Raw genomic sequence first — 19,701 nt, 5'->3', positions numbered from 1 at the left:
CCCCCCCCCCCCAAATAGGTTTAGCTGCCGCATTTTGCACATACTGGAAAGGCAGATTTGTGAATCAAGTAGGCCCAGCAGAACAATGTTACAGTAGTCTAATTGACTTGTAATAATTGCCTACAGCACAGTTGTCAAATGGAGAAGTATCCAAAAATGGTTTTATCCTATGAAGTAACTTAAGTTTAGAAAAAGCTTTTTGGGCTGTTTCATTTATACATCTCTCCATGCTCAAAGTAGATGCTTAAATTACTCCTAGAATTTTAATACTAGTTTGAAAAGGAATCTCAGGAGACGCCAAACTTGTTGTAGAACATGGTAATACTGTATCCTTTCCTCCAACTGATAAGATATTTGTTTTCCTAGGATTAATTTTCAAGTCATTCTTAAGCATATACTAGGAAATTCTATCGAACACTCTAATCATCAATTCTGTAGTCTCCTGAAAATTTTGTGCCACTTGAAATAAAAAGGTGATGTTATCAGCATAGGAGAAATAGATTATCTTGAGTGATCTAAGCAGGGCTTTTTTTGAGGGGGTACTTGGGGGTACTGAGTACCGGCACCTTTTCCATTGTCTGCTAAAATTGACCCATGGAACCCAAGTTTTAATGACAGAGCTCAGGCTCTATATACTAATTCTTCCTTGTCATAGATTCTGTGACTGGTTGCAGGTGGTCTGGCTATTATGAGGTGGGTCCCTCCGTGATTACCCCACTCCTGAAGGGTGGCCTAGCATTTGAGAACCGGCACCTTTTTTGCTAGAAAAAGAACACTGGATCTAAGTAACTTATGTAATTCACTTAAATAAACTTTGAAAAGGATTGGGGACAAAGGAGAACCCTGTGGAACTCCCTGATCCATGCACCATGGCCTTGACAAACATCTGTTCCAGATAACCTGCGAAGAACGATGTAAAAATCCAGAAAACCACATTAGAACTGTATCTAAAATCCCTGTGTGAGCTAGTTTTCTTAAAAAGGATTTCATGATTAACCAAATCAAAAGCTGCTGACAGGTCCAATTGCATGATCATTGTCAGTAAGCCCTTGTCTATGTTACATCTCATTTTTGTCAGTAATGCCAAAAGCACCGTCTTGGTGCTAAAATTGGGGCTTTGAAAGACTACCTGTCTAATATCCAGTATTTGATACTGAGTAAGGTATTCCTGTAATTGCATCCCCACCATCTTGGCCATAAATGGAATATTCGCCAATGTCCTATAATTTGAGGAGTGGGTTGCATACATGGGGAAATGGGTTTGATTCCCACTGCTGCCTGATGGTGGGCAGTCGGTTGAGATCCTGGGGAGCCAAGTTCAATTCCCTCTGCAGCTCCGTGTGACCCTGGGCAAGTCACTTAACCCTCTGTTGCCCCAGGTACAACAGTAGTACAATGTACTACTTAGATTGTAAGCCCACTAGGGATAGACCCAGTACCTGTAAAATGAAACTGTAAACTGCTTAGGTCTAAGCGGTATATAAATGAATGAATGAAAGGGCTGGGTCCACCTTTGATCCCTTCAGTCATGAAGTTAACAAAATATAGCCCAGTTGAACTTGCACATTACCTTCCCTCAAAATTTGATTAACTAGTTAGTTAGAAGAATTATAAAATGTGGAGGAAGCATTTCAAAATATAAGCCGGACACAGTTCTAATTTACTGGAACCTTTAGCGAATTTAGTACATAATTTCACAATCAATGTTTCATCCACCAATAAAAAGGAACTCCAAAACTGATCAATAGGAATACTCAGTTGTGACCAAATAGAGGCATTACAAATAGGGCAGTCACCTTGGCCCTCCCCCCTCCCTTTTTTCAGGAAATATTGTATGTAGATTGTCTGTTTCTTACAATACATCTAATTGATATTTATTTACTCTCATAGGACCAAAAGAAGAAACTGTTAATGATTTTTGGAGGATGATCTGGGAACAAAACACTGCGACAATTGTCATGGTCACCAACCTGAAGGAGAGAAAAGAGGTGAATGCTGAAGAACAGAGCTGTGTCTGTGTTTTTGTGTTCATATGCATTATGTAAGACAGTTCAAAGCTGCTTGTAGTTTATTTTGTTCAGTTTTCTTTCAACTTGCCAGAAATAAGTTGAGTTCATTGGCATATACTGGCACCACAGACATCCCAGCAGAGCAGTGGGACACCCTAAGTGGCACTGCAGTGTACTTCACATAGCATCTCACCATTACCCCCTTATATTGTATGGGAAGTCCTCCAAAAACTTTCTGTACCCAACTTTACACCACTATAGTAGCCCTTATGGCTGCAGGTGTCACCTATATTATTTATTTATTTGTATTTTGCTCACACCTTTTTCAGTAGCAGCTCAAGGTGAGTTACATTCAGACTGGGTATTTCTCTGTCCTGAGGGAATGGAGGGTTAGGTGACTTGCCCAAGATCACAAGGAGCAGCAGTGGAATTTGAACCAGCCACCTTTGGATGTCAAAACAGGTGCTCTAACCACTAGGCCACTCCTGCACACATATATGTAGGTACAGTAGGCTTTTGGTGGGTTTTGGAGGGCTCATACTTTCCACCACAAGTGTAACAGAGTTGGACCTGGGTCCCCTTCTCTACAGTGCACTGCATTGACTACTAGGCTACTCCAGGGACCTTCTTGCTGCTCTAATAGGACTGGCCATAACATGTGATGCTGTTATAAGGCTGGTATGTACTGTGTGAGAGCTCATTGCAACCGATGTATGGAGCAGAAGTAAAATACAGACCCTGATGCAGTTTTCGAAACACTGGCCACCGTCGGTAACAGGTTTACTGCAGAGTGATTTCACTGGCTCTTTGACACCATCAGAAGTTGCAACAGCAAAGCTAAGTTATTTATGATTGCAAACAATTGCAGTAATTAAATTTAATAAAGGAAAGTTTTGTATGCCGATGATGAATCATGTTAGCTCTTGAGGGCTAAGTTTTTGGAGCTCTTTGAGGCTTTTTCCTTCCTCTGTTTTTGATTAATTTTGATTAATTTGGCTGTTCATTGAGAGCTGTATTTTGTTGCATATTAGTGTTACATGTTCTCTCCTCAGAGTTTGTTGTAGTTGATTCTATGTTTCTTTCACATCTATAGGGGGTGGAAGGAGTTGATTCTATATTTCTTTCACATCTATAGGGGGTGGAAGGAGGTCAGTGAACATTGGGGGAGTAAGGGGGTCATGCCTTAACCCCTCCAGTGGTCATTTGGTCATTTAGGGAACCTTTTTATGACTTATTCGTTATTGAAACAGGTACAGACCAAAATGTCCAACTTTTAGCCCTGGACATTTTTTGCTTTGTTCCATATGGCAGAAAAACGTCCAAGTTGTGGGAATGCCTAGACCCTTTCCCCAACTCACCCCCTTGTAATTTGAATGTACTGTAGACGAACTGCATAGAAAAAGTCTTAAAATGTGTTTCAAAAATAGCAATTTGGACGTTTTTGCAACCATGGCCACCCCTTTTATCTGTTTATAAAAACTCTCACTCCAAAAATAATTTTCTTCTATAACGCAAGCTGCATCAAAAACGCTGTTGAAATTCTAGCTGGTTGTGGTCGTTTTTTCCAGCACATCCTTAATCACATCCAATGCTCCCTCTGTGGAATAACCATATACAAGGAGGAAACATCCAACGAGGCTAATCAAATGTCATCTGTAAGATCCGATATGGACTCTTAAGATATTAAAAAAAATGTGTAGTGTCATTTAGTTAAGAGATAACCTTTGGAACCTCAGGTTTAAAATTTTATCCAAAAATATTGGTAAGGGCTCCAATACTGAATCTACCAGGTTGGGCATTCTAAATTCTTATGAACTTTAGGGACAAAATACACTTTTGGTGACTTTGGCTGAGGTTTCATCAGATATGTGGCCTCTTTAGGTGTAAGCATGCCTGATTTGTATGCTGGCTGTACTATGTTTTTTGTAATCTGTTTAAGTTCAGCCACCGGATCCTTCTCTAATCTCAAATATGTAGTAGAATCAGATAATTTGCAAGCTGTTTCTTGTTTATAACTTTCCACTGCTTGTATCATCATAGCTCTCCCTTTATCGGCTTTCATCACTATCAAATCTACCGACTGTTGTAGGGTCAAAAGCCTCCTAGCTTGTGCTGCGATTAAATTTTTCCATTGTGTTTGTTTTGCTATGTCTTTTTCTATCTTCTTCAAATCTTTAAGAACTTCGGGCCCTGTTTACTAAGATGTGTTAGTGTTTTTAGCGCGCCTACACTCAGCGCGTGTGCTAACCATGTGGGTGCCTATAGGGATATTGTAGGCACATACATGGTTAACGCGCATTAAAAACGTTAACATGTCTATAATGCTTAGTAAACAGGGCCCTAAATCTTTGAAAGTGGATACTACTAGATTTATAGCTCCAGGTGAATACCATTGTGACGATGGTTTGCAAATAGAGATGTCAGCCATATGTGGATTGTCCAAAAAATACATCCTCAGTTGCAGTTTTCAAAAAAATTGAAATAAAGCTATTCTAGTATTAAATGGATGATACTGTGTTGTAGGTACAAATCCTAAGCCCAGCCTTATCAGTTCTTCTTGATCCTTGGTTAGGGTGGCAGACCCAATAGTTATTGTTGACAACGTTGTTGATTGGTCCGTGTGCGGACCGTCGAACGTGTTGTTTGGTCTTCAGTCTTCAATATTCCTTTGCCATGTCCTTTTCCTCCTCCTGTCGGTTTTGCCATGGGTCTTTCCCCTGTCGTAGAACTTTCCATGGAATCCCAAACCTCATCATCTGCTTTACCAGAGTCACCGGAATCTCCTGATGACCCTTCACTGATGACAGTGAAGATTTATTGTCAACACGTATGGCAGACAATCAAATTTGGTGAGAAATAATAAGTTTATAGTAAGTTAATTTTCATTTAAATAATTTAGTGAATTCTAATATACTACATTTATCCTCGAAACTGCCGCTAGTTGGTGAAACATGTTGCATGTCGTATAGAAGATCTCTCCACAGCCGACTTCATTCATTAAAGCTAAGTTGTTTAGTATGCTATAAAGCAACAGTTACTATATAAGACTTTAGATGAAAGTTTGTTTCAAATTTAAGTACAATTTCTTGGGGAGCATTGTCTCTCTGTGGTCCAAGACTTCTGTGTTCTCTGTCCACCAGCACTGAGGGTGCTCCAGCCTCTGGATCTCCATTCCACAGGAGCTCTTGGTATATAGTTGTTGTACTGTCTCCACACAGTCCTGGAAATCTGTTTCCTTGGGGACTCCTCTCATCCTGATATTGCAGTGTCTGGAATGATTTTCCATGTCCTCTGTTCTACCCATCACTTCCTCCAGCATCTACTCTGCTGCATGCGCTGATGGACAGCCTGCTTATTGTCTGCCCTCTGCTGTACCTGTGTCTCGAACTCCTCCATTCTACGTCCCAATTCCGTGAGCTCCGTCCAAAACTCAGCCACTGCTGTTTTGATGTCCTCTTGAATTGCTGCAATGGCCCCCTCACACCTCCTTTAACCATACCAGCATGTCTCTCTTGGTGATTGCCACTCCTTGCCCGCTAGCACAAGCATTGCCTCTCCCTGTGACTCTGACACTGGTCAACTAGCATGTAATGCCACTACCTTAACTCTCTCACTACTGTCCCTGACTTTTCCCTGATAATGAAAGGTGCCAACCACTGCCTCACCGACATCCACTACTGCACTGAGCCATCATCTGCAAATTTCAGTTGCTTGTTGGAGGGAGGGCTTCTAACCATGACTCCATTGGAACTGTTCTACCAAACAGCCATCTCCTTTGGCTGATGTCATTTCCTCGTTTTGTTCTTTTACTATTTATTTTGACTTATATTCTTTATTATTTTTGTTCCAGTCCAAATTCACCCAGCAGCGGTCAGCATTTTTTAAATACACACAGCCATGGGCAGAATTAGGCCCTGGTATTCACCGCCAGCATTGAATGTCTGGGACTATGCTGGCGTGTCCTGGTCTTGAATCATATGTAGGTCCCAGCTGATACTCAGCCGCGAGACTGTCAAGTATGACAAGACTGCTGCTAGAAGTCACAATGACCCTTTTGAGGCTGGAACCACTGCAGGCAGAAGTCAGTGGGCATTTTTCTTGCACATAGGATTCCCTAGACCACTGTGGGGGGGCAACAGAAACTCCTCAGACTGCTACCCAGAAGTTATTCGGGCAATGGCCGATATTTAGTGCCAGTGCACAGATAGCTAACTGGGCAAAGATATGACCACTTTTTATGCAGTTCTGTCTGCCCAGTTAGCTATGCAGACACTGGCACTGAATATCACTAGCACCTGTATAATTGCTTCCTTCTTCCCTACCCTTATGGTCCAGCAACTCCCTGCCAGCTCTCCCATTCCCCTCCATCAACTCTCTGTCCCCTCTCCCTTCCCCTCCACTCCTATGGTTTATCAATCCCCTTTCCACTCTTCCTTCTCCTCCACCTCTATGTTCCAGCAATTCCCTATCCACTTTTCCATTCCCTCCACCCCTATAGAGCAGCAACTCCCTGTTGTCTCTTCCTTTCTCTCCACTCTCATGGTACAGCAACTTCCTGTCCCCGCTTCCTTCCTCGCCCCTCTCATGGCCCAGCAGCTCCCTGTCCCCTCTTTTCCCCTCCCCTCTCAAAGGTGCAGCTTCACTGTTAAGAGGTTCATAGTGGACACAGCAGCAGGAAACCCAGTCCAGTTACAGGAGATATGGATACTCTAATTTGATTCCACACTCCTTCCCAAGTTGCACAACATCAGTTAGTATGACCATGTCTTCTGCAGCCAGGCTGAATTTCCTTTTGCCACTCTGGTCTCTGAGCCTCTGCTGTTTATACCAACCCCGCTGCTGTAGTGGAACACACCAATTGAGAATTGCCTCTCTATATCGTCTGACTGGCTTGTCACAATTACCTCTCTTAAATAAAAGGCTTTAATAGCCTTTTCAAATACTGCAGTATTCTTTTCATCAATGTATGTTGTCCTTAATTATCAGTTCAAAACACTTCTCACATTTCACTTTTTTCAGTGCAATGTATAACTAATAAAACAGGTGCTATTTGATCCCATTATTTAACCGCATCTAATCAGATGACTTCAGGCCTATAAATCCTGTCTGGTGTGTGTCAAAATATTTCATTATTTTAAGTTCAAAGGTCTTACGTTCCTGGATTGTTTAAGAAACAGGACAAGACTCAACAAAGATCTGGTTTCCTATCACATTATAAACCATAAAATTATACTGTTCTGATCACCCATCCATCTCTCCCTGTTTCTCATTCCCTACCTTTCCCTGTGAGACTATCATTGCAATGCTTTTGTGTTTCACTTATATATTCTGATATGTCATCATTTGCTGATTTCTGTTCTTCTAAAGAAGGTATTGCCTTTCAAAGCTAGTAAAAAAAAATGTATTAAGTTTGTCCAATAAAAAGGTGGTATCTTATTTTTCGTTTTTTGTTTTGTTTTATTTCTGTTTTTTACCTGATCAAATCAAAAACCGCTGTCCTCATGTTGGCTTTTATTACCTTCCTTAGTGAGCTATCTTTTCCCATTTGTGGCTCACCCTGCCTAGCTGTGCTGCCATTTAGCTGTACTGAGTGTAACCGTATAAGAACTGCTAATAAATAAAACAACTAGATTTTATGTGTCCTGTAACTGAAGCTAGTTGTGTTTTTTTATGAGATTGTAGCAAGTTGCTTTTGGTAAAGAGACTCTTATGTGCATGTGTCTAAATATGAACCCTTGCTCTTTTGCAGTGTAAGTGTGCTCAGTACTGGCCAGATCAAGGCTGTTGGACGTATGGGAATATTCGTGTGTCAGTGGAAGATGTGACTGTCTTGGTTGATTATACTGTTAGAAAATTCTGCATTCAACAGGTACAGCTATCTTTTTCTTTGTTTCTGCTTTTCTCCTGTGTGTTACCCTTGACCAAGAAAGAGTTGTAAAGATGCTGAAAGATAGGCACAGTGGCTTCCATTCTGATGAACTGGGAGGTGTATCAAAATTGTAGGCACACTAGGATATAGTAGTCAAGTCAATGCTCTAGTACCAGTGGGGCCGTCCCACAGGTGGTGTAGCAGCCATGGCAAGAACATCCATAATGAGTCTCTTCTAATATTTAAGCTCTGGATGTGGTCAAAAGCATTTAGCATAGCTGAGTTTTAAAAAAGTATTAGATACGTTCCTGGAGTAAGGTTTATAAACTGTTGTTAAAGTAGACTCAGAAAAAGCCACTGCTTATCCCTATAGGTTGGTAGCATGGAATCTTGCTACTTCTTGGGATTCTGCTAGATACTTGTGACCTGGCTTGGTCACTGTTGAAATCAGAATAACTGGGCTAAATGGACCTTTGATCTAACCCAGTATGGGAATTCTTATGTTTTTAATGCAGCTGGTCCTGAGCAGCTGCAGTAAAATCATCCATGCAGAGAATTCAATGCTCCAAAGCTTCTAGATACAATAGAAAGAGCAGGAAAACTGGGCTTATGGATCAGTGCAAAGAAAACCACCTGCATGCTATCAGACAGTTTGAAAGTGGACCTGCTATTCTGTGATGGTGAAATCTTCTGCTCAGTGTGCGGCAGTGGCTGAAAAAACTAACAATGTTGGGAATTATTAGGAAAGGAACAGAAAATAAAACAAAGAATATTATAATGCCTCTGTATTGCTTCATGTAAGGTTGCAATTCTAGTCACCGCATCTAAAAAAAAAAAGACACAGCAGAATTAAAAAAGATACAAAGGATGATGACCAAAATTATTAAGGGGATGGAATGACTCTCATGAGGAAAGGCCAAAGAAGTTAGGGCTCTTCAGCTTGGAGAGGAGACAGCTGAGGGGGGTATGCTTGAGGTCTACAAAGTACTGATGCCAACTTGGCCGTTTTATACATTTACACATTTATTATAACGTTTTTTGTTGTACTTGTGACTTGACTTGGCTACTGCTGGAAGCAGGATATTGGGTTAAATGGACCTTTAGTTTGTCCGGTACAGCAATTTTTATGTTCTGACCATTGAAAACTAGGTTAGGATTGAGAGAAAGGAAGACGGGACAGATTTGGAGGATGAGTGAAGTTGGGAGGGGGATGATTTGCTCAAGAGAAGGGAAGGCAGAAGAGAACAGATAAAACAGTCTTATTAAATCAGGCCTTAAAACAGCTGCAGCAGACTTTGGGAAAGGGATCCCCAGGAACCAGCAATTGGGGAACATTCTCATTTCTGCCCTTCAAATTCAGAGTGGACAGGGAGGTTGAAATAGCTGTCAGCCACTGGCTTCTTCCCAAGTGTTAGAGCTGGTCATTAGATCCTAAGAAATTTTATCAAGGTATGAGTAAATCAAATTTAGAAGTAACTGTTACAGCTTTTCTATGTGTATGAAAGGAAATAAACTGGATGTTTCTGCATACTGTGTGTCTCTCCATTAGGAATGGCACTGTTTATGCAGCTGCAAATAAACAACTAGCAGCAGCTCTCCTTTTGGTTTTGGAAGACACATTTTCAGTATCCTATTTATTCTTGCCTTACACCAGTGCATTTTGTTTTCACTGTATTCATAAAATATACTGAACAGTGGGCTTATTTTTTCTTTGCTGTTTATTGTACAATACAATGCTGTTGCAGATTTTCACAAATAAATTCAGATATATCTTTAACATTGAAATGCGAATCATGCCAGTAGAGAAAAAACATTCATATAAATATAATAATAATTTTAAAAAACGTCATTAAGATATGCAGGGCCAGTACTATTTGTCTTTGGTGCCCTGTACAAATAATTAGTGCGTTTCTCCCAATAGATTCTAATGGAATCCTTCCAGGTCAAGGTTAACACTTTGATGGGGCTCTAGGTAAACAAGCGTACAATTGTGTTGTGCCCCACCATAATATAAATACATTTTTAAATTCCCAAAACATGTGAAAGTTAGTATGTTATCCTCTGCAGTTAACTATATCATATTTATGTTAGCAAAATTGAATTTGCAGTGGTATTAATGAGGAAATACATCTTGGACACATATCGGGATAGGGATAACTTTTTTTTTACATTTTATTTATTCAATTTTACATTTATATCTACAAACATAAATGTATTGGAAATATAAGAAATCATATTGAAAAGGCATTATAATACATTACATCAAAAATGATATAATATAGAAATCAACATATTAATTTTGTCCACATACTTTGAATCAAGAAACTAAGAAATCAAAATACTGTGAAAATACAATTATACGAATGGTAGAGAGAAACGGATGTTCACAGCCGGCTTAATCAGCATTTAACTAGGGAGGGACATCCAAAGGCGGAACAGCCTTTTCTTTAGAGTAAATACATTCTAATAATTTCTTAGTAGTAAAGAAAACATAATTCAGCATTGCAAAAGTAACAGAACATTTACAAGGAAATTTCAACAAAAAAGATCCACCTATTTTAAGAACTCTTGATTTGTATGTCAAAAATTCTTTTCTCCTTTTTTGTGTATTTCGTGCCATATCAGGAAAAACCTGGATCTTTTGTTCCATAAAAGAATCATTAATATGACGAAAATATGACCAAAGGATATTATTCCTATCTGGTTCAAGAGCGAAGGTTACCAGTAACGTCGTTCTTTCCGTAATAAGCTCAAGAGAGGTCTCCAAAAATTCAGTCAAATTTAAATTAGGAGTAGGAGTAGTTTGAGGTTGCTCTTTAGGTAATTTAGGTATTCCAGTTATATACTGGGCCCTCGTTATAGGGGGATATCCTTCCACAGGTATCTGTAATACATCACAAAAATATTTCTTAAGCATGTCCACTGAGGATATCAAAGGAGATTTCGGGAAATTCAAAAATCTCAAATTATTCCTACGACTTTTATTTTCAAGGTATTCCAATTTTCTGTCTTGGATATCTCTTTCTTTAATTAAGCTGTAGTTAAATGTTTTAATTCTTCAATTTCTCCTGCCTTTTTAATGGTTTTTACATTCTGTTCTTGAACTTGATCAGATAGTTTCTGATTACTCTTTTTAATTTCCGTTATTTCACCTTTTACTGAGGTATTCATTAATAGTAAGGTATTATTCACACCTTGAATGGCGTCCCATAGCGTGTTCAAAGTCACCACAGTAGGTCTTAATAATCCTTCGGTACTCACTGTTACGATCTCCCGAGTTAAAGGAGCTGTGTCCTGCACACACTCCTGTACAGATGATTCCTTCCCCAGGGTTGAGGTGCCTGCAGGTCCTCCTTCCACAGGCGTTGCCAGCCGCATGGCCTCGAACTGCCGTGATTCCTTTGGCATCAAATTGTCTCCAGGTCGCGGAGGAATTGTGTAGGAAGGAGGACTAAGCGTCACTCCTTCAATGCTGCGCTCCAGGCCCGAATGGGCCGAGTCTGCCGAAGTGGGCATCCGCTCTCTAGGGGTCCCTACTCCAAAGCTCTCCAGAGTCATCTGGCAAGTAGTGGGTATCGGCGGCGGTACCACGGAGGAAGGGGCCGCCGTCTTCCCTTTTCTCTTCCCCATCACTGGATCGGGAAGACAAACCTCTCGCCGATGTAGTGTCGAGTCTCGGGAGAAAGAGAACCACACATCCGTTCAAGACGCCATCTTGATTCTAGGGATAACTTTTTAAAGCACCGATCCCTGTATGTAGCTCTCCAGGAGCATCAAGTCACATATTAGCAGTTTTGCTATGTAGGGTGTGAATTGGGGGATAGGGGATGATGAGGTTCTTTTTGCTGTTTGGTGGGGGGCATGTACTGTTGTCACCAGGGCGGGGGCAAAGGAGTGATGGCGGCATTAGCTTTTGCACCTGCACCTTCAGGGTCTGGTATAAAGGCCAACATCCCCAAATTTGTGGCCACCACAAATATTCCACTTGTGAAATGGGGAATACACATCTTTATATTCAGCCTGCCCAAACCATGCTTTACCCAGTTCAAATATGTACCTCTAGAGTTTTATGTGCACAAATAGTGGCTCTTAAAACCACTATTTATATGTGTATGTAATCTAAACATGTAAATTCTCCTAAAATGACCCACTATATGTTTCAATGAATCCCTACACAGCCTCTGTATGGTGCAACATCTTTCTGCATATTTTAATGCCTAATTACAGTTTGTTTGCTGGGTTTAACAGATTCAAATAATAATAAAAAAAGCATGAATATACCAGGTTCAAAAATTAAAACACCATTTCAATTAATTTGTTACTAGTTTTTTTGTTTGTTTTGTTTTTAAAGTGGTAATAAAGCCTAACACGTTTAGTGACTCTAGGCCTTCAGTTAGTCAAGAAAAGAGAATTCCATTGTTGAAAAACTGCTCTAACCCTGCTAACCTCTCAACTTGTGATTATTCTGTCTACTTTCAATAGCCCTGGGTTTCTCTAGTCAGATATCTAAGCATTTGACAATGAAGTACATAAGCACCGCCATACTGGGAAAGACCAAGGGTCCATCAAGCCCAGCATCCTGTCTCCGACAGCGGCCAATCCAGGCTTCAAAAACCCGGCAAACCACCCCTCCCCCCCAAAATAATAATGTTCAATGGACTTTTCCCTCAGGAATCTGTCCAAACCCCCTTTAAATTCCGTAAGGCCAGCTGCTATCACTACGTTCTCCGGCAACGAGTTCCAGAGTCTAACTACACGCTGAGTAAAGAAAAACTTTCTCCTATTTGTTTTAAATCTACCATATTCTAGCTTCATCTTGTGTCCCCTGGTTTTGTTGTTGTTTGAAAGTGTAAACAATCGCTTCACATCTGTCCACTCTACTCTGCTCATTATCTTGTAGACTTCTATCATATCACCCCTCAGCCACCTTTTCTCTAAGCTGAAGAGCCCTAACCTTCTCAGCCTTTCCTCATAGGGAAGTCGTTCCATTCCCTTTATCATTTTCGTCGCCCTTCTCTGCACCTTTTCTAATTCCTTTATATCTTTATTTCATTCTTACAGAATAGGGGAAGGCTATTTAAAAAAAAACAAACAACAACAACAAAACAAAAAAACCTCTTTAACGGCATTCACCTATTAATTTTTCAGCTGTCAGAAATATTGTTAAGAAATGGACATGGGAACTGTTGAATTCAGTGCAAGATCTGGAAGACCAAGAAAAACAAATCTCACAGAACTGCTTGAAAACTGGTCAGATCTGCTAGCTGTCAACAGAAAAGCCTTCCTTATGCAACAATGATCTGCATGGGCTAGCTCTCAGAAGGAAAACTTTGTTGTAGCCTCATCACAAAAGCTATCTTCTGTAATATTTAAAGGAAAACTTTGATAAGCCTGAAACATTAAGCGCTGTGAACTGATGAAATAAAAGTTGAACAATTTGGTCACAACAAAAGATATGTTTGGAGAAATCAAGTTTTTGAAGAAAAGAAAATATTTCCAACTGTTAAGCACAGGGATGGAACTGTTATGCCTTGAGGTTATTGGCAGTCAGTGGCATAGGACATATTTTGACAATGGAAGGAGGTATGTTTTCAGCTAAATGTGAGCATATCTTAGAAACAACCCCAGACAATGTAAAGAGTTGGATATGTAAGCAAGACAGCAGTCGGAAACATATCTCAAAATAAACCAGTCAGTACTTTTGTTAAAGAAAGATGAAGCTTTTGGAGTAATCCTCACAGACATTGTGGAAAATCTGTGAGGAATCTCTCAAACTTGCAGTTCTTGCAAGGAGACCTAAGAATATTTCTGAGCTAGAAAAATTCTGCAAGGAAGAGTGGGAAAAATTTTAAAAGCAAGACCAGAAAGACTCTTAAGGAAGAAGTTATCAAGCTGAGTTAGGGCCTTAAGTCATGATATTTGCCCCTTAACACAACTTAAAGGGCTCTAACACAACAATAGGTCACCATTGGTTACATAGCAATAAGATGCAAAACATGTAAATATATGTAAAGCAGCTTAATACTAAGTAGAAACTATATGCTACTTGCAGTGTGGACTACATGCACACTTCATGTCACGTTATGGCCATAAAATGATAGGTCCCACAGCAATTATTGCATATCCAGTTACAGATTTTTAAAGACTCTAATTATATTTCGTGCAGAACAATCAGTGCCATGTATTCAAATACTCAGATCTTCAATCAAATCTTATATCCTTTGATTCAGCTCATACAGATTCCCAAGAATCTCAGTGATGTGAATCGCTGCCAATTTTTAGGCTAACGCGATGTATATCACATCCACATCTTCACGGGTTCTTTTCTATATAAATATATAAAGCATCTTCACCAACTTTAAAGAAAAACTTTAACTTAGCTTAGTTTGTCTTTTCATTTGTCGGACCCAGGGGATCATCTGCCTGACATGCATGTTTCGCCCAACATGGGCTGTCTCAAGGACATCCCCCAATATTCTCTCCAGCGTCAGCTCAGCAAAAGCATTTAAATAGCCATAAAATGATAGGAGCATCGGGCCTGATTTTAAAGGGGCAGCGGTGCCATTCCCCCACCACAGATATACCTCCCTGATCACACCCAAACCTCTGATCAACACCCTCTTATTCCCTTAATTACACCCACTCCCCCAGTCACAGTCTAATCTCTCCTGATCACACTCCTGGCTCCCCCCCCTTCCCGAAAGGGTGAGATTACTGCTAGGGTACAATTTTGGAGACAGCGGTGGTTGGATAGGAGCAAATGGGGATCATTCCTGCCCTAGGACTTCTGGACTACCAGGTACAGGGCTGGTAGGCCTTGGTGCTAGAGGGGTCCTTTGTGTGTGTTTGTGTGTGTGTGGGGGGGGGGGGGGGACAGGGTAGTGGAGGGATGTTGATTGGGGGAGTTGGAGTGTGATTTGGGGGATGGGGGGAGTGGGTTTGGGAAGGTGTTAGCACCACACACCCTTAAGTCCATCCAAGAAGCACTGGGCTGCGGTTTTAAGACCTGATGCTCCCAGGCCCCTAGAATAACACTGCTTGTGAGGTGGCTCACAAACAGAATTATTCATTTGCCACAGGAGCCAACAACCTATGATATTGAGATACCACAGATTGCTGACTCCCGTAGTAAGTCTAGGTGCACCGTGATGGCTCCCCCTTCCCCCAAGCTGACTCAGGAAAGATTTGGAAGCGCTTACTTCCACCAAAGGAAATGTTAAAAACAACATTCACTGTTATGTTATTTTGAATCGGTAAATGACCTACACATAATGAAATTTTGCAAAACAATGTTGTGTTTTATTTTTAAAAATTATTTCTTTATTCAATTTTTAAATTACTTATCTCGATAATACTGAGATAATCAAGAAACATAGAAAAAGAAAAACTTCTCATATATTTAAAGGAAATGAAACACTAATCTTATGCCCACAAATTAAAGAAATAAAGATCCAAAATATCAGAAATATACTATTACAGAAAAGTATAAATAAAAATCAATCAGTCGCTCCCCTGATTACTATTTCAAGCCTACCCGAAGTAGCGTGTATTCAGGATTATGTTATGACATTCAATTCTTCTTTAGCCACTAAAAAATTATTTAGCTGTTTTGGGTCAAAAAATTGAAGTTGTTTACCCTCATAAACTACAAAACACAAACAAGGGAAGGGAAACGGGGCTTGATATACTGCCTTTCTCAGGTTTTTGCAACTACAGTCAAAGCGGTTTACATATGTTCAGGTACTTGTTTTGTACTGGGGGCAATGGAGGAAATCTAATCTCAAAATTGACGCAGGCCAAAAGGCCAAGAAAGCTTTTTACCTCATCTGTGTCTCTCTTGAAAGATCAGGAAATATGCGCGCTTTTGATTCCAAAAACTGCATCTCTAAATGTCTGAAGGAAAGTTGCAAAACTGCATTGTGGTCAGGTTCCAAAGCAAAAGTGACCACCATAGTAGTTCTCTGTGTAATTACTTCCATGGAGGATTCCAAAAAAGGATGTGAGATTCAAATTGTCTACCTCCCGCCTCTGAGAGGAATCTTCCACTGATCTTCCTGAACTCAGAATATACTAAGCTTATGTAATTGGGGGCAATGAGTCACTCGCCATCCCCAGGACCTCACTTAAATATTTCTTGACCATATCCACTGGGGAAATGAAAGGTGAGTTGGGGAAATTGAGAAATCTCAAGTTCCATATCATCAAGCTGATCAATCCATAGACTGGTGGGTTGTGTCCATCTACCAGCAGGTGGAGATAGAGAGCAAACTTTTGCCTCCCTATATGTGGTCATGTGCTGCCGGAAACTCCTCAGTATGTTCTCTATCTCAGCAGGTGGTGGTCACACACAGCAGCAGCTCTGGCTAGGCCTCCAAGCCTAATTTTTAGGTTTTGTTGAGTGCCTGGGGTTGAGGGCTCTTTTGAGCAAGTGCAAACCTGGTGGTGCCAGGTCCCTCCTTTTCTCCCCACTCCCGCTGGCTCCGTTAAAAAAAAAAAAAAAAAAAATTTTGAACGTCCTTAAAGGCGTTTATTTCGACGTTTATTTAAGCGTCTATTGCAGCTACTCACTGGGACACCAGGTCGTTACAACTCGGAGCGGACAGCAGGTAATTTTTACCTTTTTATAGCGGGCAGGGGGTTCCCCGATTCTTCTCCTCGTGGCATATGGCGTCGGAGGGCGAGGGCGCAAAGGGTCGCTCCCCGGGTCGCTTGAGCGCTTCTAGAGGGGATGCGGGGGCCTTAAAGCCTGATTCGCCCTTGTTGGGTGACAGTTTCGTGACCGATGAATGTCCCGGTCCTTCCTCCGGCGTGGCGGTTTTTCCCGCCATAAACGCCCATCCCCCGCTCCTCGCCTCCGCCATCTTGGCCGGCCACGCGGCTCGGACGGCTTCTTCTTGGGCCGCCCTTGAGGTTGGAGACATTAATGCCATGAACGCCCTTAATTTGGGCGACGGCACAGAAGCGGCTAAAGTTAAGAGCCGTTCTTCCCGTGCGGCTCCCTCGCGGAGTTTCGCGCCGGACGCCATTTTGGATGCGCAGCATGTCTCTCCCCCGCTATTGCGAGCGCCGGTTGAGGGTGCGTCTAGGGCTGTTGCCCAGGCTGCGGAAGTGCACAGTCTGGGGGGTTTCTCCCCCGAGTTTGTTTTGCTGCTGCATCAGGCCTTCCTCATGCACAACGCTGCCCCTGCTCCCTCGTCTGGTAAAGAGGTTGAGGTTCCCAGAGGTAAACGCCCTCGGGTTGATTCCCAGGCCTTGGAGGAATTTGTCTCCTCCGATGTAGATGAGGGCAGCGTGTCTGAGGTCTCCCAACGGTCCTTTGCGGATTCCTTGGAGGAGACGGATCCCCGCTCGGATGGAGCGGATGACCCCTCTGCAGCGCGGCTTTTTGGCCCAGATGATTTGCCCAACCTGTTGTTACAGGCCATGGACACTTTGAAGATTTCCTCTCCGGAGGACGTCTCTCCCTCAGCCCCTGTTGGCTCTGCCATTATGCTGGGGACGAAGCGCCCGCCTAGAACCTTCCACGTACATGATGCCATGCACACCTTAATTTCGGCTCAATGGGATGTCCCAGAAGCGAGCCTTAAAGTGGCTAGGGCTATGTCCCGCCTCTATCCTTTGGCTGTGAGTGAACGTGAGGCCTATCTGTGGCCTACCGTGGATTCTTTAATCACTGCGGTGACTAAGAAAACGGCGTTGCCGGTGGAAGGTGGCACGGCCCTAAAGGACGCCCAAGACAGAAGATTGGAGGCGGCCTTAAGGTCGTCCTTTGAGGCGGCTGCTTTAAGTTTGCAGGCCTCAGTTTGCGGCTCCTATGTGGCCAGGGCGTGCCTGACTATGGTGCAGCGGGCTTCCCCCTCGGATCATTCCTTGAGGGCTGATTGGCCGGCCCTGGAATCGGGCTTAGCCTATTTGGCAGCCTTGCTGTATGATGTCTTGAGGGCCTCAGCGAAAGGCATGGCTCAGACAATCTCTGCGCGGCGGTGGCTTTGGCTGAAACATTGGTCTGCTGACCACGCCTCTAAATCCCGCCTGGCTAGGTTGCCTTTTAAAGGCAAGCTGCTCTTTGGGGTCGAGCTGGACAAAATCGTGACCGATCTCGGCACGTCTAAGTGCAAGAAATTACCAGAGGTCAGAGCTCGGGCTAGTACTCGTCCCTGTACCTCCAGAGGACGGTTGCAGGAAGCCCGTCGGTACCGCCCGGGCAAGTCGGGTTCCTCTGCCCCCTCTTCCTTCAAGAGGAATTTCTCCCCCAAGCAGCATTCCTTTCGCAGAGACCGCCGTCCCGGAGGTGCTCCCTCCGGTCCTCCCCCAGGGTCTCGTACCCAATGACAGGGTCTTGGTCCACGCCCCAGTGCAGATTGGAGGACGGCTGTCCTCGTTTCTGGGCGAGTGGACCACAATAACTTCAGACGTGTGGGTGCTGGAAGTCATCAGAGACGGCTACAAACTAGAGTTCTGCCGACCCTTAAAAGACGGGTTTGTACTCTCTCCCTGCAAGTCTCCGGTCAAAGCTGTGGCAGTGCAGCAGACCTTGGACAATCTGATCCGCCTGGGCGCGGTCGTTCCTGTGCCAGAAAGTCAGCTTGGCAAGGGACGTTACTCCATTTACTTTGTGGTACCAAAGAAAGGAGGTTCTGTCCGGCCTATCCTCGACCTCAAAGGGGTCAATCGGGCCTTGAAAGTGCGGCACTTTCGCATGGAGACTCTCCGCTCTGTTATAGCGGCAGTGAAGGCAGGAGAGTTCCTGGCATCCTTGGACATCAAGGAAGCGTACCTGCATATTCCCATCTGGCCTCCTCATCAACGCTTTCTGCGTTTTGCAGTCCTGGGACGACACTTCCAGTTCAGAGCCCTCCCTTTCGGGTTGGCTACTGCTCCGCGGACCTTTTCCAAAGTAATGGTGGTCATCGCGGCCTTCCTACGAAAGGAAGGGGTACAAGTCCATCCTTATCTGGACGACTGGTTGATCCGAGCCCCCTCTTATGCAGAGTGCGGCAAAGCTGTGGACCGGGTAGTTGCTCTTTTGAGCTCCCTGGGATGGATCATCAACTGGGAGAAGAGCCAGCTGCGCCCGACTCAGTCCCTGGAGTACCTGGGAGTTCGATTCGACACCCAAGTGGGCAGAGTGTTCCTGCCAGACAATCGGATTGTCAAACTTCAGGCTCAGGTGGACCAGTTCCTAGTAGCCTCTCCCCTTCGGGCTTGGGACTATGTGCAGCTGTTGGACTCTATGACGGCCACGATGGAAGTTGTGCCCTGGGCCAGGGCTCATATGAGACCACTACAACACTCTTTGCTGCAGCGCTGGACTCCGATGTCGGAGGATTATGCTGTGCGCCTTCCCTTGGACCCAGCAGTGCGCAAGGCGCTGAGCTGGTGGATGCAGACAGACAAGTTGTCTGCGGGAATGCCTCTGGTGACCCCAGAGTGGATTGTCGTCACGACGGACGCCTCGTTGTCGGGCTGGGGAGCCCACTGCTTGGGAAGGACAGCGCAGGGGCTCTGGTCTCCTGCAGAGGCAAAGTGGTCTATCAACCTCCTGGAACTCAGAGCCATTCGGTTGGCGCTTTTGGAGTTCATCCCGGTACTGGTGTTGAAGCCTGTACGGGTCCTGTCGGACAATGCCACGGCTGTGGCCTATGTCAACCGCCAGGGAGGTACCAAGAGCGCCCCTATAGCCAAGGAGGCTATGAATCTTTGCCAGTGGGCGGAAGCGAACCTGGAGCAGCTTTCAGCGGCCCACATTGCCGGAGTCATGAATGTCAAGGCGGACTTTCTCAGTCGCCATACCTTGGAGCCCGGAGAGTGGCAGCTATCTGC

General features: G+C 43.3%; 1 protein-coding gene across 5 annotated transcripts in view; it reads left to right on the top strand.

The window, feature by feature from the left end:
* Positions 1-19,701, top strand: part of PTPRA (protein tyrosine phosphatase receptor type A) — a 373,699-nt gene that overhangs the window by 237,682 nt on the left and 116,316 nt on the right. For all 5 annotated transcript variants that reach the window (XM_030191011.1, XM_030191010.1, XM_030191012.1 and 2 more), the window contains 2 exons: positions 1,891-1,988; positions 7,759-7,878. In XM_030191011.1, the coding sequence (XP_030046871.1) occupies positions 1,891-1,988; positions 7,759-7,878 (218 nt within the window). The remainder of the gene's footprint in view (positions 1-1,890; positions 1,989-7,758; positions 7,879-19,701) is intronic.

The sequence above is a fragment of the Microcaecilia unicolor genome, chromosome 2 (assembly GCF_901765095.1).
Source record: "Microcaecilia unicolor chromosome 2, aMicUni1.1, whole genome shotgun sequence".
Taxonomy (NCBI): Eukaryota; Metazoa; Chordata; class Amphibia; order Gymnophiona; family Siphonopidae; genus Microcaecilia; species Microcaecilia unicolor.
Note: the sequence above shows the minus strand (reverse complement) of the source record. Positions and strands in the feature narration are given on the sequence as shown.